The 21,382-nt window shown below is 43.1% G+C and overlaps 1 protein-coding gene and 1 long non-coding RNA gene across 2 annotated transcripts in view; one reads left to right on the top strand and one right to left on the bottom strand.

The window, feature by feature from the left end:
* Positions 1 to 21,382, bottom strand: part of gli3 (GLI family zinc finger 3) — a 130,887-nt gene that overhangs the window by 66,855 nt on the left and 42,650 nt on the right. Inside the window, exon 3 of the mRNA XM_042510212.2 lies at positions 17,476 to 17,721. Coding sequence (XP_042366146.2) covers positions 17,476 to 17,721 — 246 coding nt within the window. The remainder of the gene's footprint in view (positions 1 to 17,475; positions 17,722 to 21,382) is intronic.
* LOC121960494 (uncharacterized) overlaps positions 1 to 21,382 on the top strand; it is a 93,620-nt gene that overhangs the window by 61,824 nt on the left and 10,414 nt on the right. The window lies entirely within an intron of this gene.

The following is a 21,382-nucleotide window of genomic DNA, read 5'->3' as shown; positions in this document are numbered from 1 at the left end:
CCTGATGACTCAGTTTTGGCTTGGCTCACCTCGGCTGATTCCAGAGCTGCTGAGCGAGGGAGGGATGAGGGGTTTCTGGGATAGAGCTGCTGGTAGACAAGGGCAAGAATCTGCTTTGTTTACTCTCCACAGCTCCGCGCAGAGGCTGCCGGCCCTTGGCTGTCAGAGTCGGAAATGAACATTCAGGTTTCTGCTGCGCTGCGCTGTAGTTCGAGAGGAGTGAAAAGCTTTGTGTTCTCTGATCTAAGTGATCCCTGCACACATTGCGGGAACTTTAACCTCGGTCCTGTTGGGTAATCAGGGATGACTGTAGAGATTACAAACTGTGAAATCATTTTAAAGGCCCCACGCCCGCAACACACACCTATGTTCCCACATCCGCCACTCCTCATTGAATTACCCAGATCCCCGCTATGTTTATGTCTCTGGAGCTCCTCACTCAGCACTGCGCCGAGACTCGACCCTCTTTTTTTTCTTCTCTCTCCTTCATCACTCCCTCCCTCCTCTGGCTGTGGCCGCATGGCAAACCGTTCCGCCGAGGTTTATTTAAATCCAACTCTGAAGTTTACTTTACCACGGCCCTATCTAAATAGAGCCTGCCACCTCTTTTACGCCAGCGCAGCTCTCCATTAGCGAGGCAAACAGCCCCCGTGTCACTGGAGGGAATGTATACAGTCGCAAAGAACAGAGGGTGAAGGAGAGAAGAAGGGGGAGAGACTCCATCCTGCAATCCATCTCCAGTGTTTCCTGTAGGGACTCTTTACTGTTTACTCCGGGACTCAATTGCCCCTGCTCTTCTGGATATTCAGCAGCGTTCTCGTCTCTCTAATACAGCTGGAAGGCACATAGGAAGCCGGCGCACGCGTCACAATTTTTACCTTCCCACTGCAGCCACACACCACAGCAGCTCCGGGCATTCCTAAGGAGAGTGTAATCAAGACGGTTTTGTCCCGGTTGCATTTGGTAAACCACAGCTGGCAAAGTGAGAGTCGGAAACACTGCGTATCACAGTTTGCCAACTTTTTTGAGACGCGTCTTTTGAACCGATTCATCAGAACTCTTCACAAACATTTTAATGACTCCTGAGCAGCAGAATTCATTTTTCTGCTTCAAATTTCCCCTTTTTTATTCTTTTAAAAGATGGGATGGAAGTCATTAAGACATGATTACAAATGGGTCTTAATGAAAGGGCAATTACGGGCAAACTTTGACCAGGCTCATTAATTCTAATTTAACACAAACACACCGTGCTCAGGACCAAAAGCCAGCTTTCCCTTCATTAAAGAGAGGATGGTAATTGCCTTGTCCTTTATTGGACACTTGAATAATTTCAAAAGAAGGGGGAGGACAAGGGGAGGATAAAGCCTAAAGCACATCATTTGCAATATCCTTATTGGTTAATCTCCTTTCATAAATGGCAGTTTTGCCACAAAGGAACTTCGCTGCGCTTTGGAGCGCTTGTGATGTGATACTTTCGGAGAATTTGAGCTGTCACTCACGATTCCGATTCAAGTTTTGATAACACTCAAACAATTTCTCATCTTTTCTCTTTTGTTGTCAAGTCAGCGCCGCAAGTTTATTGTCTTGACTGCTAAAACCTGGGCTCCTCCTCTCCTCTGGTGAGGGTTCAGCGACTCCGCTCTAACTGAGTGTCACCCGCAGCCGAGGACGAAACGCTCTTCCATAAACACTGAACTTCTCATCGACGCTCCGCCGCGAGAGCACAAAGAGCCAGTGACAGATTGTCATAAGCGACTAAGGCGGAGTGAGAAAAGGGCTGCTGGGGCCTGCTCCAGAGGTTTGTGAATTGCTAATGTGGAACATATGAAGCCTGTGCCGGGGCTGTGACTGCCAGATTTCATTATGCCACCTCTCTACCCCGCTCATGATCTCAGCACTCAGGCACGCTCGTCTGCAGCGAGGGCCCGCAGTTGCACCACAACTCGGCAACACTTTGCAGAGCGTGCGAAAGATGCTCCAGACTTTGTCTGTTTGCGTGTTTGCGAGCGCATGTGTGTGCAACTTGTGTCGCTCCTTTTTTGGAGTGAATACAAGAACATGTACATGACTTTACTGTGCAGAAAAACAGGACAATGCAGCTCGGGGTGAATTATTTTACTGCTGTTTATATTCTGGAGACGTCACCTTGAGATACTTGCAGTAGTGGTCTCCAACTATTTTAACGAATAACTTCTTAAAACTAAAACCACCGCTCTTTGCATATGTCCAAGAGATGAAAGCCGTTGTAGCAAAGAGCAATTTTTCCCTCTTGTTTCTTCATACATATATTTTTTATAGAGCTAACGGGGCTTTCAGACCGCAGCGCAATAACTGGCCGACTACAGTCATTTCAACTGGTGGAAGGCAGCAGCACGGCAGTTTTAAGCACAGCAGTAGGGGTATGAAGCAGTTGCTGCCCACATGAACGTGCACAGATTGTGCGTGCTGAACTGTGTTTACCGTGTGTAACTTCTGGCAGATCTTACCGATCAAATAGCTTAGTTTTCTTTTGTTTCTTTTTCTTTTATTATTTTGTTTTTACAAATTTTCTGATAATTTTCTCACCTATTTTTGGATCATTTCTTCTTTCGTTGCACATTGCCCTTTTAAAGAAATCAAGCCAATTCACTCAGGTTTCAAAGGATTAATCAAAAAAACTCTTGTAATGTTCAAAATTCCTGCCTGAAGGTATCTTAGGTTTGTTTCTTTCAGTAAACACAGATGAGACATATGAGTGTTTAAAATGTGCCTCTTGACATCTAAAAGAGCTTTCCTGTGAAAAACATGATACTGAGCTCCTTAAAATTATTTGGCTGGCAGAAGAAGTGATGAAGTAGTCGTAGATGCAAGTAGTTTGGAATCTGCTCTCTTGCGAAGCCGACTTCTCGCTCTGATCAGTCCCTTCGCACCCCGTCTCTCATCATGTTTGCTTACACTGAGACCTCAAGCTGTTTGGACATGTAAATAACACTTTGGGAGACTGTTTAGCTAAGCTCAATGGGAGTTGCTGTTGACTTTTGGAGCGCTTTGCTTTAATTACGGGTCCCAGATTGTTTCAGGTCTAATGGCCTAATTACCGCTGTATAAATTAGCCTAATGTTCTCGCTGTGCAGAGCTCTCTCTACTGTACGCGATGCTCGGGCGCCAGAACAGAGGACGCTTTTATTCAGCAAAGAGTAATAGTTAGAAGGAGGGTGAAGAAAGCAGGTTAAATAACAGAAGAATGTTAAGTGTTGCCTTGCCAATCTCTCTGCCATTCATCATATACGCGCGGCTGGCAGATCACACTCTGCCCTTCCTCTGTAAATCAATAGATTTTTTTCCCTCTCTCTGCTGTGTTCTCCTCACTTTCTCTCTCACTCAATTGCTCTCACACCCTTAAACACAAACAGTCTTTCTGCGGGTAAATTAACATGGTGGAAAACAGAAGAGCGTGAAAAAAAGTAAAGAATCGTGTGATAAACAGGCTCTCTGTTTGAGTATACATTCCAACGCTACTCGCTGTCAGGAGTAATTTGTTTGTCTAGACTGAACAAGTCGGTCAATGCCAATCCGTTCTCTTCGTGGTTCTACAAGTCTGTGCATATTTGCACTGGGGCTTAATCTTCAAGCAGGTTATCGCTTTGTGCCAATATTTACAAAGTTAAGGATCATTTTTCATTCAACCACTGTGCTGTTACAGGGCACCGTCTGTTCGACATGCAACAATTCCCAGCCAAACTTTATCTAAAAGTTCACATTTTACAGATAAGTTTCCGCTGTAAAGTATGCATCCATTTGCACAGTGATGGATGAAGTACCTGAAAGCCATACTTGAGTAAAAGTACGGATATCTTACCAGAAAATGACGTTAGTAGAAGTTTAAGTCACCTATTAGACTGTCGATTGAATTAAAGACTTAAAGTATCTGATATTTACTGTAATTGAATATCAGAAGTGATTTATGATATTAAATGTACTTAAGTTTTAAAAGTAAAAGTACAAGTAAATGCTGGTAAACGCATGGTAAAAATGGTATGTAAATTCTTCTTTACAACTTAACCCATTGAGATTTGGGCAAATTGGCTTTACTTCTTTCAAAAATATAAGAAGTCATTGAGCAACTTTAGAAGAAATGACACAGAAATTAGCAAGAAATTAGTAAAAAGTACAAGAAAATTACCTAAAAATTACAAAAAAAAAGGAAAAGTATATTTTTGATTTTTTTTATTTAAAAAAAAAGATCTAAAAACTGCTTAAATTAAAATAAGTCTATAAAATAATTAAAATATATAATTATAAATATATATATATATGGACATTTTCCCTAGCTTTAAAAAAAAAATCTGCTACTTTATTGCACTTCGTGGAATATTTCCCACACAGTTGCTCTTTGCCTTTTGCAACTGAGTTGCCTTGTTTTTGTGTAAATACTTGTAAAAAGCATCTGATGCACCAGAAGAACAGTGATTTTGATCCAGGTTTCAAAGGGTCAAAGGATTAAACGAACAAAATTCAGTTTTTCCTTCCCTCCATTCCTTAATTCATCCAACCTTATTTCGTAGTAAGTAACTGAAATGGTTAGGGGAGATGTAATCAAGTAAAAAAGAAAGTTGACAGAAATATAGCTTAAGCACAGATACTCCCAAAAATACCTAAGTTCTGTCATAAAGTATTATTACTTTTGTTACATTCACACACTACATTTTCAGGACATTTATCAGAAACAGTACAGAGTAAGAAACCCTGGTTTCAGCAACCAGCTCGCTCTTCTAACCCCTTCCTTCTCCGTAAGCCACACAAATATCTTAATGGAACTCCAGCATCTGCAAGACATTTACCGAGCCGAGTCAATCTTAACAAATTGCACGCCAGCGCGAGGACCCTTGCCTTGCTTCAGAGTGGAGCTAAGCACGCACACCGCTCTTCCAGGGGGCCCCCAGCACCATCCAACCCCAGCTATGCCCCGTTTTTTTCCTCCCCTTCCCCGCCTCCCTGTATCCCACTGTGGATCAGGGAGTGAAGGTTATTTCACGAGGCCTCTGTGGAGCGCCAATCTATCTCCTACATTTGGTGAATTTCTCCAGATTGGGATAAGCTGGGGAGCAGAACAAAGCGTTGCCCCCCCCCACCCTCTCGCTCCAGCACCCCCTGTACCCTACCCCACCCTCCAGCCTCCTCTCCCCCACCCAGCTGGGGAGAGATTTACACAGCAGTTTAGGAGCTGAAACACTGCGCTGCACCTCTTTCCCCCTTCTCTCTCCTTATCTCTCACATCTGTCTATCTCCTCCTCTCCAAACAACGATACCTCTCCGAGAGAAGGGAGTTGATTTAAACCTCAGGTTAACTCACCAGGACTTTGCTACATTTATTTTGCTTCAACTCCCCCCTGTGTGATTTATTCTACTCAAATACAAGGCCCCTTTAGGGTTTGATCTTTTTTTGAGATCTTTATTTAGGACTCAGGGGCACAGGAGAAATATTTTGTACACAATCTGTTTTTTTCAAGACTCTTTAAATGTATCATAAATGTATGATAAATTATTCGGATTTACCGCGACATCTATATACGAGCCAAGGTCGTATCAGTGACAGTGTTTATGATTGCCACGGCGCTATCAGGCTACCCTGTGACAGACTGACCCCAGTGTCACAGCTCCTCCCTGAGCCCCTGCGCAGGTGATACTCAAACTGCATGTGGCTGTGTGATAGTGACTGTGAGGCTGATACACCTGCATTATAATAACACACTGAGCTGGACACTGCTGCTCAATTCTGAATCACGCTGAGAGGCCACTGACCAAAGCCGGTCATTTTTAATGTAATTTTGTTCACAAAATTACATTTCCATGTCGCCATTGTTCTGAGATCATGAAGTGTATCTGAATTCGCCATGAACTTGCAGAGACTTTAATCTCGGTTCAGAGTGGTGATCCATCACACTAAGCGTTCTGTCACCTTTATTTTTATGTCAAAATTGTGTATTATCACATGCTAATGTGGTAACAGGAAAGGGGCTAGTTTAAAAATCTCCTTAGCGGTGCATTCAAGGGCACTCTGATATCCAAGATTTCAGGTTGAACTGCCAAAAAGTGAAGCGTTCATGCGGTAAAACCACAACACAATGAGTGAAGAGACACAGATGTTGCATGTCATCTCATGCTTTACAGCAGTTGTTGTCACACTCTCTTCCCATCTTCAGTCTGAATCACTTTTTGCAAAGTTCAGGGATTATGCCGCCTTTTCTTTTAACCACCAAAACAAACAACCTTGGCATCATGCCTTTCCAGAATGTGATTTTAAATAGCATGCTGGCATCATGGAAACAAAACAGGATTGACTGGCATGAGGTATAACACAACAGTGTTGGCCTCTAGTGTGACATATAACATCAACGTTGGCAAACAATAACAACAGCATAAACTCGCTATAACAATCTTTTACTGTCTCTGTAATATGGCGGCTAATGCAGGGTTCCTACAGCTTAAAACAAGTTCAATTTAAGACTTTTTAAGACATTTTTAATGCCACACAAAATAAAATTTAAGACCAGTTTTTCAATAATGTGTTTTGTGTCACAGTAATAGTCATCCGTATGAAACAAAGAGTAAAGAATATTTGATGTAGTTAATTTGCATCAATGATTTTCAGTTTCAGCCCTAAATGCAACGTTAAAAAAAGGTCTTATTTTTTAAATTAATGAATTCAATGCCTTTTATGACTTTTAAAAGATCCTTGGGAACCCTGCCAATGCCCAGGCACCCGTGTCTCGGCCACAGGGTTTCCACCAAACTGCTTCACGTTTGACAACAGCTTGACAGCAATGTTAGTTGTAGCAAACATTTCAATGGGCGACTTAACAAGAACTGCACCCAAAGACAAAACCTGTGCACACAATTCACTTAAATATTTAATAAGGTGCAAACGTCTTATGTTACTCTTCATCAGAGTCAAACAATCATAGCATTTCTTTTATTTTCACGCTGCCAGATGAATCAGTCAACTCCGTGGAGTGGGTGGATTTTAAGGTCTGGACCCAGGCAACGACAGCTGCGGTTTGAGAACCATCTCCAGTATCTAAATTTTGGGAACGCTTTTGAGTTCATGAAACGGGTTGAGTTCATAATTGGCAACAAAATGTCCTGGATGATGTGTCTCGAGCAGGTTGCGAGCTCATTTTCATATGTGCAAAAATTAGTGGAAACCAGTAGCCGCCTGGAAGGTGGGAAATCAATCTGAGGACCTCGTTTGGAAAATCATGCATAGGTGATTTTGAGTTTACAAGCTTAACATTCAAAACCATCAGTGCAGTCTTTTAATATGTTTTACATTCAAATGGTATTTCCCCCTGCACTGTAAGTCTATTTTCCACCAACAGACATTGGACAAAGTCTGTGCAGGCCTCTGGAGGTACGTGGCCATTATTTGGGCTAATGGAGGAAACTGTGTGTCGCAGAGCAAAGACAAAGCCCAGTGTCACAGCAATCAGACAAATGGCTGTTGGGCTCCGCAGGGCCAGACAGGGGTCGACGCTTCTGGACCAATTAGGTCTTATGAGTGCAACAACAGCTGGAACTCTTTCCCTTTTCCACTCTGGTTGCTCTTTGCGTTTCTGTCACCTTAGCCTCTCTTTCACCCTCTCTCTCGCTCTTGCATCGTCTTCCTAATTCTTTGAGTTAATCCCGCTCTCTCTCCGTCTATCTCTTTTTCTTTGCCTCTCTCATTATTCAAAGCGCATCCTCCTGATCTCTCCCCTTTCCCTCCTCACAGCATCCCAAAAACAAGGACAAAGTTGTAATCCATTTACTGCACCCCTGTCAACAGATTCCACCCAAATAATCCTGAAAGACTTACAACCAGGCCTAGGTACTATCAAGGGAAGGGGAGTGAAGAAAGAGGCAGAATGCACATGGGAAAGCAAGTGAGAAGGGAGCGAGGAGAGTGAGGCAACAGACGGAGGGAACTTGTGTCACAGTGATTTGAGTCTTTGTCACGCAGGTGGCGCCCAGGGGTTCCCTCAGCCTGGGCAGAGAGACAAACTGGGGCCCATGTAAACCTTAAAGAGGATTAACCCTGCCGGAGCGCTTTAATGAGACCTGAAAGTGCCGGGCACCGGAGAGCCCCACTGATTGAGCCGCGCTCGACTCGGCTCCCAACGGTCCGCCGGCCCAGCAGCGCCGCCGCAGCCCCGTGGCCTACAGCTGCCCGCTCACACTGAGCCACATCAAAGCAGCCTGTCGGGGAGAACCCCGAGACGGGAGGAGAGGAGGAGGCGGGCGGGCATGAGGGAGTTAAGGAGGAGGAGGGAGATGAGGGTGCCTGGATGGAGGAATCCCTTATCTCCTCCTGAGAGGATGCTGCTCTGTGGTGCGAGATTGTCTGGAGCTGCCACCTGTCCCAGGCATCTTTAAAGGCAACACTAAAGCCTGTGATGGGCCTGACCTCCTTGAGCTCCCATTCTTTTATGTCTCTCTTCATTTTCTGCTTTGTTACACCCCCCCCTCCTCCTCCTCCTCCTCCCTCCTCTCCACTCTCTCTTCTTCTTCCCCTTCTGTCTCACTTACCCTCAGACTCCCTTCCTCTTTTCTCAAATGATATCTTACATTTCACCGGGCTGCTACACTGTAAAATCTGACAAGTTGAATTTACTTATAATAAAAAAGGAGAGTGAACAAATCTTAATTTATATCTAAGTGTTGATTTTAATAATAATACTAATAATAATACACTTTATTTGTAGAGAACTTGTCAAGCAAACGCGCAAAAAGCTTACTGAAAACCAAAAGCAATAATAATGAAACATATGCAAATTCGTGCACCTGCATATACAAATAAACACATATGCATGCATACTTACATATACACATATCTGCCAATGCCTACACACCCACAAAATAACTCAATTAGAAGGAAAAATAATAATAAATAAATGAAATGGAATAAAATAATGTAAGTCCATCAAATTATTAGGAAAAGTCTTACTATAAAAATAAGTTTTCAAACGTGATTTAAAAGCATGAACAGAGTCTGCGGATTTGAAGCTCAGGCGCACAAAGTGTTACAAAAGCATTTACTGAAATTGAGTTGTATTACTGATTGTGAAAAACATTATCAAACACCTGGAGCGCACGTGTATATGTTTTGGTTGTGTATATTGCTGCGTAACTACTGGACTGTGATTTTTCAGTACTTTGTCGGAGGTAACTGGGACATTTATTGAGTTTTATGCCATTACAGACCTGTTCGGTATCCCTCTGGTAGCTTTTGTAACATTACTAGGTAGGCATCTTAACGGCCGATCACACTGAGACAGGTTGCCAGAAAAGCATTGCCAGCAAAACCATTATTTCCCTGTGGTACAGCGCGCCTCAGTCGCTCCTCGTTTGCTGCTGTGCAACACGTTTTTCTGGCGGTTTTTGGGCACACATAAAAGTTAAAGTATTTTTAACGTTGCACCATTTGAAAATGTCACTTTTGGCCATTTGACGTAGTATGAGCACGCAATCGTTGTAATAAGTAAAAATGTGACCAAGCTGACCATTTTTGTGATTTATGTGTAGGTTTTTTTGTTGTTGTTTTGTTTTTCTATTTGTTTTGTTTCTTTTAAATTATTACATTGCACTGTAATTCATTCAAGTGCTTTAACGCTGTCAATATGTGTGTAAAAATTCAATAAACAAAATCAATTAAAAAAGAAAGAAATTTAGCTGTATTTACATACTTAGGTGAAGTTTTTGCAACTTAAAAATGACACGTGGAATTACCTTGTTCTTTCTTAGTGTTAGCAACTTCAGGAAACCAAGTTATAAAATCTCATTATCAACATGTTGAAGAATATACAAATATGATTGTCTAGTTTGCAGCCAGCAGAATACAGATATAGTTGTGCTAAAACTTGGAAAGATTGATTTAATTGAACTTGTCATTTTTAAGTTGCAGCAACTCACAGAATCAAGTAAATATAACTCAATTTTAAGTCAGCTTCACAATTAGAACTAAAGGACACTTAAATTAAGATTAATGCTTATATTTTCTTACATTTTAAGTAAAAACAACTTGTCAGATTTTACAGTGTAGAAACATTTTAATTACACTGTGTTCATCAGCCTCCTCTTCATGTAGAACAATATATACTCGCGACCCTCCAGAGACGAGAGCGAGATACGGGTTGTTGGCTGAAGGGATAAGGGTGCTTATCTTTGCCACGATGTGAGAGGAATGCAAATACAAAAAGAGGGAGCGATGAGATTTGGATACACGGGAAGCAAACATGAAGAAAGGCATGAAATAACTGATTCTCCCGTAGCACACAGAGGTGATTATCCAACTGGAGACTACAGGGTAACTTAAGGAGGAGAGAAAAAAGCTCAAGATGAAGAGAAGCCCCCATGAGCTTTTAGTCTTGTTGTTTTTATAGTATAGCGCTTAATGTTATTGTTGCTGTGCTGCAGTTGATTCTCCTTTTGGATGGACAAGATGCAGCAAATCTTCATTTTAAGCCTCCACAACATCAGCAAAGTGCTATTGTTCCCGACTCGCCTCTGTGACTCGACTGATTAACCAATCTCGTTTGAAAGGACGTAAAAACACGCTGACAGATGTTGCAAGGGTGATACCGAGAAATGCTGAGTATTCTTCTTTGAACATCTTAAGTTCTGCGGAAATTCTTCTTAATTCTTCTTAGCCCCTTCACATTTAATCTCGTCATTGTTAATAAGAAGTGCCATTATTCTGAGATATTCCGTTCAGCTTTGTGCGGAGAGCACCACATGACCTTAAGATGGTATGAAAGTGCATTCTCGCAGCACTTCAAACTCTGCTTAACCCCCTTAAATCATCATGCGCTACAAAGGGGCACATGCATGTGAGAATATGGCCGATCTTACAGCATGAGATGCCTCTAATAAGCTGTATAAAAGGGGATCATCTGATTATCCCTGGTGCGCTGGACCAAGGGGCCACAGCAGAGCGCAGGCCCATGTTGTTCTTTCTTGATGAAAGGAGGTGGGTGGAAGGGATCCCTCTCCATTGCCTGCAGTGTGCCCCAGGCTTCTCTGTGCCGGCACGCCGCTGGGGGACTACATCGTGCCACCACGCTCAAAAAGCCAATATTGAAACAATCACAAAGACAAACACTTACCCTTGAAACAGGCACGTGTCTTCTCACCCCAGGCTCTCCTCTGTACGCCACGCTTCTTTTGGGGAGGGGGGGTGTTTGAACGCAGCCAGTACTTGTCATGTTTATACCGACAAGAGGCCAGAAAGTTTGTCAGGGCTCCTACAGCTAAAGGCAAGCTGGATTTAAGACTTTTTAGGACTTTTTTTTAAATACCACAGGATTAAATTTAAGACCCCAAAAAAACATCAACTGACAGCAATTACTCAGATTACTAGGATTTGGGGCAGCTGTTCAAATGTTTCTTAAGACATTAAACATGACTTTTTTGGTTTTGTGGGTAGGGTTGGATATTATTTTGTTTTTTTCCAATTCATTCATTGTGCAATTTTTCTTTTTAAAAACTTAAACTTAGGGATGAAAAATATATATTGGTTTGTGAAATCGGTCGAAATCATGTCGGGTTTTTACCAGTTATTTTGAGCTTTGACATTGCAACAGTAGAAGAAAAACAATCCATAAAAATCCATAAAATCCAAATCAAAGTCTTTGCATTTTTAAGACTTTTGAAAGATTGATTTAAGCAATTTTAATACCAATTACAGCCTTATTTTTCGATTATTTTTAAGGATCTGCAGGAACCCTGGTTCATTGTTTCAGTGTTACGTTTGTAACTTTTTCACACCTATAATCACCCACACCAGCTCTTTTTTTACTCCCTTTGTCACTCTCACTCCTTCAAGACATATGGAGGTCCTGTGAAATCCTTATGAACCGAAAGCACTGTAATTAACTGTGGAGAGCAGAGAGGCCATTGTTGTGCGGATCACGTTCAGTTTGGTGACAGCTAGCTCATTCAGTTCAGTGGTCAGCTGCATTTTGATATTGAGGCAGACAGACTGACGCCGGGGCAGCGGCCGGCGTGCTACGGCCCAGTAGACCTGAGATCAGCCCGGCGCAGCAGTTTAGAGTTTAACCCCTGTGACTGGATCCCCGCCACCCCCACCACCATAAAACCCCGGGACGAGTTTTACGCCACAGCTCAGTTTTCCCAGAACACACGGCCGGTGTGATCCAGGTAGAGGTCACCTTTTGGCCAGGCTCAGAGAGCAGCGTTACTGTGATACATGTGAGGAATCCTTCAGCCAAGAGATCCATACCTCCACTGCCTCCAGCTTAGCAGGCATGGTTTCTGAGATCAGTCGAGGACAGCAAGGCTTTGGTGTGGGGATTAGGCCCTGGCAGCCAGATCTGGGCTAGATTTTTTTAAAGGAGAGAACCAAAAGTCTACTGGACTGTTAGGTAGCCTGAAAACACACAATCCCAGTTCTTGTTTTCACTCCTAGCTCTTGTTTTTATATTGCCTCAGAACAAAGTTGCAGAGTTACAGGTTAGTGGTTGAAATCTTGACTCATGACTCATGAAATCAATGACTCTGATACGTCATTGGAGTTGTCGGTGCTGGCGTTTTACCTAAACAGATGAGACGAGTGTTGCCGGACATGTTGTGAATATGTTGTCTGCTGCCGTGGTGATTTCTTCTCTGGGATACAGGCATCCTTTCGCGATTGTCAGGATGTTTGTCATTTAATCACACTTAACTTTCGGGCTATCAATCGATCAAACAAGTCATCAAATAAAAACTGCTTCATTACCAGGCCACTAGCAGCACGTTAGCAGGCCGTGCTCCTACGCTGTCAGTCTGCACTGAAAACACAGAAGCAGCAACAAGTGCAGCAACTTCACTGCTTGACTGTAATTAAATTCCAGGCATCCTGTGCCATCAAAGAGGGAATGTGATATGGAAAGTTGTAAAAATGCTTAACTCTCATGCACAAATCAGCAATAACAATGTAACTTTAGCTGGCTAGCTTGTTAGATACCAAGAGAGGCGCATACTAGTGATTTTTTTGTTTTTGTTTTGCTCAGAGGTGTGAACTTGTGTCACATGACTTGGGCTCGAGGTATATTCGAGTCACAAATTTCATAACTCTGGACTTGACTTGAAGAAATCAAAAAAGACTTTCAGTTCAACTTGGATTTTAATATTGTAGTGTTAGACTTGAAAATACTTAATAAGTTCCCAAAAGTCAAAAGAGAAAGAGAAAGTCACGGGCATTTTTCTTCATGAGATGAGTTAAACACAAGAGAGGACAGAAACATAAAAAATGTCCCATTTTGGGACTGGTTAATAGTTCTATATGCTGAGGCGCTGGGCATCGGGACACCCTATCCCCAGACCTGATCATGCAAATGGCAGTGTAAGGGGGCAAAGAGTGTATTTGGCCTCAATGTGTCATGTCTACTCTAATCAGTGACCTTCTGTATTACAAATACGATACAAAACTTATGGCACTTCAGCGCCAACATACTTAAGCATTGTCTCTTCAGCTTGGCAAATTTACTGTCCTCCAGTTGCCTTCACTAAACATTTCTGGGCGTTTCACTTCATTTTTAACATTTGCAAGAAAGCCAGTGAAAAAGGATGTGCTTTAAGTCCCTCCATGGATGTGTTTAGTCTGGCAAAGAAGGGCAAGTGTTTAAGAAAGAGACACTTTAAAGAAGAAGATCCCCTTTGGAGGAAGAAGAGATGCTTCGCCAGCAAGTGGGCTCACTGTTGCTGCAGGACCACTGACCGGCTAATCAGCGCACAATGTAAACAGATGTCGGCGCCGCGCATCCCATTCACACTTCCACACAATTAAGATCTTAAAAAAAGACTTTTCCGTCATTAATCCTCATCTCAATCCTTTCTTCTTATCCCGCAGCAAAGCCCCTTGTATTAGTGTTGTGGTAAGAAGGATGTGGACTCTTATCCGGTGTTTGCCCAAGAAAAGCGGCTAAGACTCACCAGCACATTAGCTAATGCTAACAATAGGGGCAATGTTTCCTTAGTGCCTTTTGCCTTCTGCGCTGAAGTGGGTGTAAAAACCAGAGTAAACACAGTCTTAGGCCACGGACAGAAGAGGAGTGGGAGATCACAAGTCTGGGTGAATAGCGGAGATTTACCCGGAGCACAGGCCCCCGAAGATAAACCCCCCTTTTGCTCTCTTCTTGTTGTTCGCCTCCCACGCCTCCCAGAGCTTCTCCGCCACGTTAACGACCCAGCGGCCAGGTGTGGGGAGGCTGCAGGTGCCGTCGCATTTAGGCACATTAAGCACTGACACACAGCGGCGCTAAGAGTAATCGGATTTACCTGGCTGTCTGCTGCGTGGCGTGGCACACTCTGCAAGCACAGCACAAAGGCTTAGGGCCCCCTCTCCATCACAACACACACATGCACACACCTGGGATGAATTTAGGAGGTGACAAAGCCCTCATAGAGAGGGACTACCGCTGGTGGAGTAAGACCCGTGTGTATGTGTGCTCATGTGTGTATGGAACCAGAAACCAGAACAGGAGCCGGTGGCTTTTTACACCTTGTGGCGCAGGAGTGGCGACAGACGCTACAGGCTGCTGGTTCAAAGCAGCTGAGGGGGGGAGGGGGCAGAGGTTTTTAGGGGAACCCTTTGGTTCTGCTGACCCCTCAGACCGCTGGAGCTCATGGGGATTGAGCTGTGGTACTGGGTTCAATCAGACAGAATGGGACCGCCGCCTTTAGGGACACCCCATGTCCTCAACACCTGGGGCCAGGAGGAGGCGTTTTACACAGCAATGCTCTCGTCTCAGATCATAAGTCTTCCTGAGCGGAGTCCGGATCAGAGAGTCGACATCAATGAGAAACACTACAAGCCTTTCAGACTTTGTGTTTTTTAAAGTCAAAATGAGTCTTATTTCCAGTCTTTGTTGGTGTCGTTTCTCGTTACAGCAAGAAGAGGCATTTGGATCTTTTACTTGAGTCAATGAAGAAATAAATTTAAAGATTTCTTTACAAATTCAAGAAAAAAAACAATATGATTAATTGATTTATATGTGGTATATTTTCTTCTTAATCGGATCTTAACTTTATTTGTGTAGTTATTGCATATCTACTGACACTAGAGCTGCAACTAATTCTCTTTATTTTTCCCACATTTTTTCTCAAAAAAAAAAAATGCCAATCACAATTTCCCAGGTCTTCTAATTGCCAATAGTAGAAAAAAGAAAGAAGAAAAGAAAAAAAGAAAAAAGAAAAAAATGTAAGAAGCTGAAATTGGCAGATAAAATGTACCAAATTACTGCAGATAAGCTCGACTTTTTTTGTTTGGCACTAACAGTAAAGACTTCTATATTGAGATGTATAAGAAGCGGTGCAGAAGGAGGATCAAATCTCTGTTCATCATGCCTACAGCTTCCCAGCAAGCCTCACTGTGCTGCGCTGCTCTCCGCCTCGTATGATTGCAGCCTTCCAGCCTCTTGAGCCCCGATGCACAAAGAAAGCCTCTTGAAGCTCTACGGCCCTTTTGACTTTTCCTGCTGCTTTTGAACTCTCCATTTCAGACTGTGACTTTTCCACATGACCCCAAGCCTCGCAGTGACCCCCCTCCTCCTCCTCACTCCTCCCTCTCTCCTTACTCCTACCCCGAAGGCTTCAGTGGTCTGGAACCTCCAGAGCTCCTTCACACGTACCCACACACACACATCAAATGAGAAGTGGCAGTGTTGCTGAGTTAGGTCAGGATGTAATGGGCAGTAATGTTCTGCCCTCGAGGGCCCTGTCCGCGGCACCACTGCCTGGTTTTGAGTAACCTTTCACTTAAAGAGGCACCTTGGTGACTCTTGGGCACCCAAGCACAAGGGAGCAGCAGCTAATGAAGTGGCTGAATAAATAGAGTTACAGTACACGGTTGGGGTCCACTGGACTTTTCATTACTGCCACTGGATTAAAATCGCGCTGTCCCACTCTGTCTGCCCCAATTCGGAGCCAATTTAACCAAACTAAACAAGCTATCACATCAAATCCTTGTCTGCGGTCTAAGTCCTGGCTACAGTGGCCGCTGAATTAACCTCCTAATCAGCCTCTTACTCCCCAATCATCTATCTCCTGTTCTGCCTTTCCACGTACACACTCGCTTTCATCTAACTCCTACTGTCTATCTCACCTTTTTTTTTTCAAATTATCTTCAGTATCTCGCTCAAGCCACAGCTCTCCCCTCGCCTCAATCTCTCAGGCTTCATCTCCATTAGTCTCTCTCTCTCTCTGCGTTTCTCTCACACAGTCTCTGAGTCCCAGAGAGAGAGAGAGAGAGAGAGAGAGAGCGAGGCAGAGTAGGGGGTGGTGAGGTTTGACGCGGCGCTGCTTTGGGGCTTTGAAGTGTGTGTTGATGAGGGAAAGCAGAGTACTGTGTTCAGACAGGCCCCTAATGAGGGAATTAAGAAGCTACGCTGGCCGTTCCCCATACTAACTTCCCAGGCGCAAAACAAGACAAGTGTGCGTGCATGTGTTCACAAAGGTGTGTGTGTGTGTGTGTGTGTGTGTGAGAGAGAGAGAGAGCACAAGAGAGAGGCTAGGCTAATCTGTCAGACTTAATCAAGCATCTGGCAGTCCTGCCTCTCACCTACAGTAAAGAGACAAACTTGGCCTCAGCACTCAGGGGGCTGCAAACATGTCCTTGAGCTGCGTAGTTCCTTTACTTAAAGGAATATTTCACCCCCCTCATATGACCATTTATTTATCAGTCACTTGCTTTGTGTTATATTTGTGGAGAAAACTTTGTTTTTCTCGCATGCCTCCATGGTGAATGAAGAATTCCCAAAAAATTCTTGAGAATTTCAAGTCACAAGGGTCCACGTTTAACAAGAGCAAAATTTATCAAAACATCTGTTTACAAACTCTGAAGAACCTCATGCAGTATAATCCAAGTCTTATTAATTCAGATTTATGCTGAATGCTTCCCAAACAGACAGCCCTTTCTGATGAAACCTATCTGTGCTCTCCTCAAAGACAAACTCCAATGACAAAAACTGTAATTTTACCGCACTGAACACGGGAGCTGCCAGTCTACTGCTGCATCGACCACTTTGTTTGTTTGTGTTATTGTGTATTTTTGGTGTTTTAAAATGTTCATTCAGATTCACCAAAGTCACACAATAACACAGACTAACTAATAGATCAAGGCAGTGGTAGACCAGCAGTTCACTGAGGTAAAATTACTGTTTTCGTCAATGGAGTCTGGCTTTGAGGAGAGCGTGTATAAATTTCACTTTACGTTCAGTTCTTGCTGTCTTTGGAAAATACTAAGCATGACTGGATAAATGAGACACTTTTGCTGTTGTTAAATGTGGAGCCCTATAACTTATAACTCACTTTTGGGTTCTTTGTTCACCAGAGGAAACTGTTTTCTTCACATGTTCAGCCTAACATGGGGCGAGTCATTGATAAACAAATGGTCATTTGGGGAGTGAAGTAAGGTTTACCACTTTAAAAACTGAATAATGCAAATAACTTTTGTGGACTTACGATAGTGTGGGTCTAGGTAGCCGTTGCGGGGGTCCATGGCGAACAGAGTGCCTCGGTACGGCAGGGCATGCTCAGCCAGGTGGGGGAGGGATCCGTGCAGCTCCTTCTTGAGCAGGGAGGGGCGTTCTTCTGTGGAGGTGGAGGGCTCCTCGCTCACGCTCCTGTCGGGGCCGCCGGGCGTCGGGGCCTGGGAGCTGATGGCATTGCGCCTTTCGCGGTGGTAGGGCGTGCCTGAACTCTCGTCCTCTGCAAAGGCAGACAGACAAAAAGAGAGGAGGAGATGTTAAAACTCTGGATTTATTAGCAGCAAATTTAAGAATAAAAGTTGGGAACAGATGTGAGAATCTCTCTCTCCCTCTCTCTCTCCCTGGTTACGTTACACACACGCATGTTTGAACACCCACACATGGTGAGGAAGTCAGTTCACGTAGAAGGCGCGGGTAAAGGGAGGAGCTGGAGATCAGCTTTGTACACCTAAAACCTACTGGGCATTATGGGTGTAAATCTGCCTGCGTTCGCCTTCCTCGGCGCCAGATGTGGGAGTTCAGAGGCAGACGGTGTTTGAGCAAATGGACACCATGGATGAAGAAATCCCGACCTCTTCGTTTCGCACACTTCCCCAGAAATCTGCTCTTAAATTCGACTCTGTTCTTTTTATAAAGAAATGGATTCCCATGGAGGAGGCAACGCAGGCTTTCTGTCTGCATTCCACGCTGCACATTAACCAGCGTCATGGGTTGTATCAACACCACCCTCCTTCATTCTCTCCTCCTCGCTCCGTCTCTGTTCTCAAACTAAAGCTCGCTCGCTCTGAGGGCAAAATTAAGAGGGTCTCTGGAGAAAGCTTCCTGGCATGCTGGGTAAAGAGGATAAATGTGGAGCTGAGTTCAAGGGCTGAGAAAGACATGACCCCTGACCCCTGGACTGACCTCTGACCTGGCATGTATGTAGGTCAGCTGACCTCCTGACCTGGTATTAGTATTTTCTGCAGTACAATATTATATAGACTACAACCTTGTCTACATGTCTCCAATATTTTTTAAAACTGATATTTTCCTTTACATTTTGGGCTCTTGTCCAGGGTCACTAAAACTGAGATTTCTTTAAACGCCACAAAAAAGCCACATTTTCCGACACTTTTCACCTGTGTGGATGAATAAAACGGAGCATTTGGGAAGCAATGACATCATCTCCCGAATTTGTGCATGCACATTGTTGCTTTGAGCATGCTCCATAAACCAGAGGTGGGGCCAAATCACTGAAATGCAAGTTACAAGTTTCAAAAACAGGTATGTCACAAATTAAGTCCCAAGTCAAGACTGACATGTCCAATGTCAAGTCCCAAGTACTAAACTTTAAGTTTTGCATCCTCACCACTTCAGAATGATCTCTTCACCAAACGTGATGCCATTTCTTACATATAACAACTACATTTATAAAGTGTGAATGAACTTGAATATTAAATAAATATTGCAGTGCTGATGTTATACCTTTATAGAATATAGCACTATTAACCACGTCTTTTTTGTTTGTTTGTTTTATGTTTCTGTGTTGTCTTATTTATCTCATCTCATATTGGAAAAAATGTCAATTACTTTCTCGTCTTTCTCTAACCGTTTTTCTTTTGTAGTGATTTTTTATGTTTTTGCATCTTTTATTTAAATAAAAACAATAACATTAACATTAGTTTGTCCAGGAAATTGAGTGAAATAAATTGATTTGAGGCACAGTTTTTAAATATCACTATTCAGTATTTGGAGGAAGGTATCAAGTATTTTCAGGTCAAAAAGGCTCAGATCCGAGTGTCCACGGGTCATTGGTGGTAAAGTCAAATTGCAGGTCTTTTATGATTTTATCAAGTCTAAAGTCATTACATTTGTGTTTCAAGTCTGACGAGTCCAAATCATGTGACTTGAGTCAACGCCAATGTTAAATCCATAAAGTTGTTCCTTGTATTTCCCTACTCCCCAGCCTCGGTAATGCATAGTGTATTAACTAAAGTAAGCAGTTGTGTCTCTTTAGTAGTTTTTCGTAAGTTTGGTAGAAGATGTTTTAGGCCAGTTTTCGTGCCCAGTGGCCTCCTAACTGCTACATTTAAGGCCCCAGTGGTGAAGGTATTCATAAAACATCAAATATCTGAATGAAAGTAAGAAAAAGGGCTCATAAATATGGATCCAGTTTTTATTTTCCCAGATGCTAGATTTTCTGGATGTGAACGCAGTGGAAGCCTGTGCTACACACAGCTACACGCTTTACCCATCGTAGCAGAGCTCGCTCCCAGCATAGTTTACAGTCTCGACTTCTTTCAATCCATGTCAGGAGATGAACCCAATTCCGAAATCCCTTTATGTTAATATTGCGCTTTGCAAGAGCAGACCTATTAATCCAGCTTTAACCGTATAAGTGCCATTATTCCCTTAATAAGATCACTGGCTGCGCAGTATAGGATTAAATACTTATATCATAACTGACACTGTCATTTCCTGCGGATGAGAGTGGCTTGCCTCTCTGGCTGTCAGTTCCGCGTTAAAAATCCTTGAATCTGCTGCCAGTGCTGCGCTGAGGCCCGAGCGCTGGTAATGGATGTGGGAGAGTGAGGGGAATAAAAGCGGGACCCGTGGGTTGCTCCTCCTGCTCCTCTCTTCTTCGCCTCTCTCAATCTCATTCTCTCTTCCCTCTCTTAACCTCCCCCTTTCTGATCGCTCCTCTTCTCCTGTGAAGTGGCGCAGCATTATGGCGGCCCTCTTCAGTGCTCAAGGTGGTGCTCTTTAATCTGGCCCCGCTCCTCTTGTTCTTAATTGGCAGTTGGATGCTGTTGGGTCGCGGTGCGTAGTGGGGGAGCCTCGCACCGCTCTGCTGCTAATACTGAACCTCTGGCGCCAGCACAGCGGCATTTTGCCAGGATCTTAGTGAGCGACATCAATGCAGGAAAGAGCATTTTACCAAACTGATGACCAAAACGCTGGATGGTGAAATCATAAATCTGTATAACTGGGACTGAACGTGGAGGCTGTTCTCGCAGTCAGGGTGCTGAGTTAAGTGTAGACCAGACTGTGTGGGTCGGACTGAGCGAGCTAAATTAGATAAATGTGACTCAGGGAAAAAAGTAAGGTGTTTCTTTTTACAAAATATCTCCATCAACACTAGAAAGCTGCCATTATGTGAATAACAGTATTCTGTTTCAGTTACAGTTTAAACGGGTGCTATTGTGAATACAGTTACTGTATTTAAAACTAGATTACTTAACAGGATTTCTGTAGTTGGTTTTGTTTTATTTGCTCTAACAACGTGTACTAACTAAGTACAACACCAGTGAGTGTCGGTTTAATTGCATTGTTCTTAATTGGATTGTTCTAACTGGCTGTGAGCGCTGCAGCACCAGCATTTAAAGATGAACTTTTGTCTGTCTCTCACTTTGAAAACTTTGCAATGAAAGAGAACGGGCTGATTTGGGAAGTTTTAATGGAAGTTTTACTCATACCTCTTCATTTAACTAAAATTTAAATCAGGTGGCAGCTGGCTGAACAGAGAACCTCAAGGAGCTGAAAGTTTCTGGTAAATGACCATCACTAACAACAACTAGGGCTGTAAATCACAAGTTCATCAAGACACAATATTATATCAGTTCTGTGTTTGAATACAATTTCAATTTTTGGCGATATCACAAAGTTTTTCGATTTCAATTCAACTCAGAGACATGCAATCAATATGGCTGCTGACTATTATCTGCTCAATTTCAAAATAAAAGCACAATTTAGAGATGACAATAAGCATCAATGTTTTCCACTTTGCATCGATAACACTGGACCCTTGATCACTGTTTTAAAATATCAATATATAATATCAATTTTAGATCAGTGGATTGTTACACCTGGGTGTCATAGCATTGCTCTGGTAAAAGGGCTAA

Source organism: Plectropomus leopardus, chromosome 21 (genome assembly GCF_026936395.1).
Source record: "Plectropomus leopardus strain MGB_pleo_1.0 chromosome 21, ASM2693639v1, whole genome shotgun sequence".
Lineage (NCBI taxonomy): Eukaryota > Metazoa > Chordata > Actinopteri > Perciformes > Serranidae > Plectropomus > Plectropomus leopardus.
The sequence above is the reverse complement of the archived record's forward strand: the minus strand, read 5'-3'. Positions and strand labels throughout refer to the sequence as shown.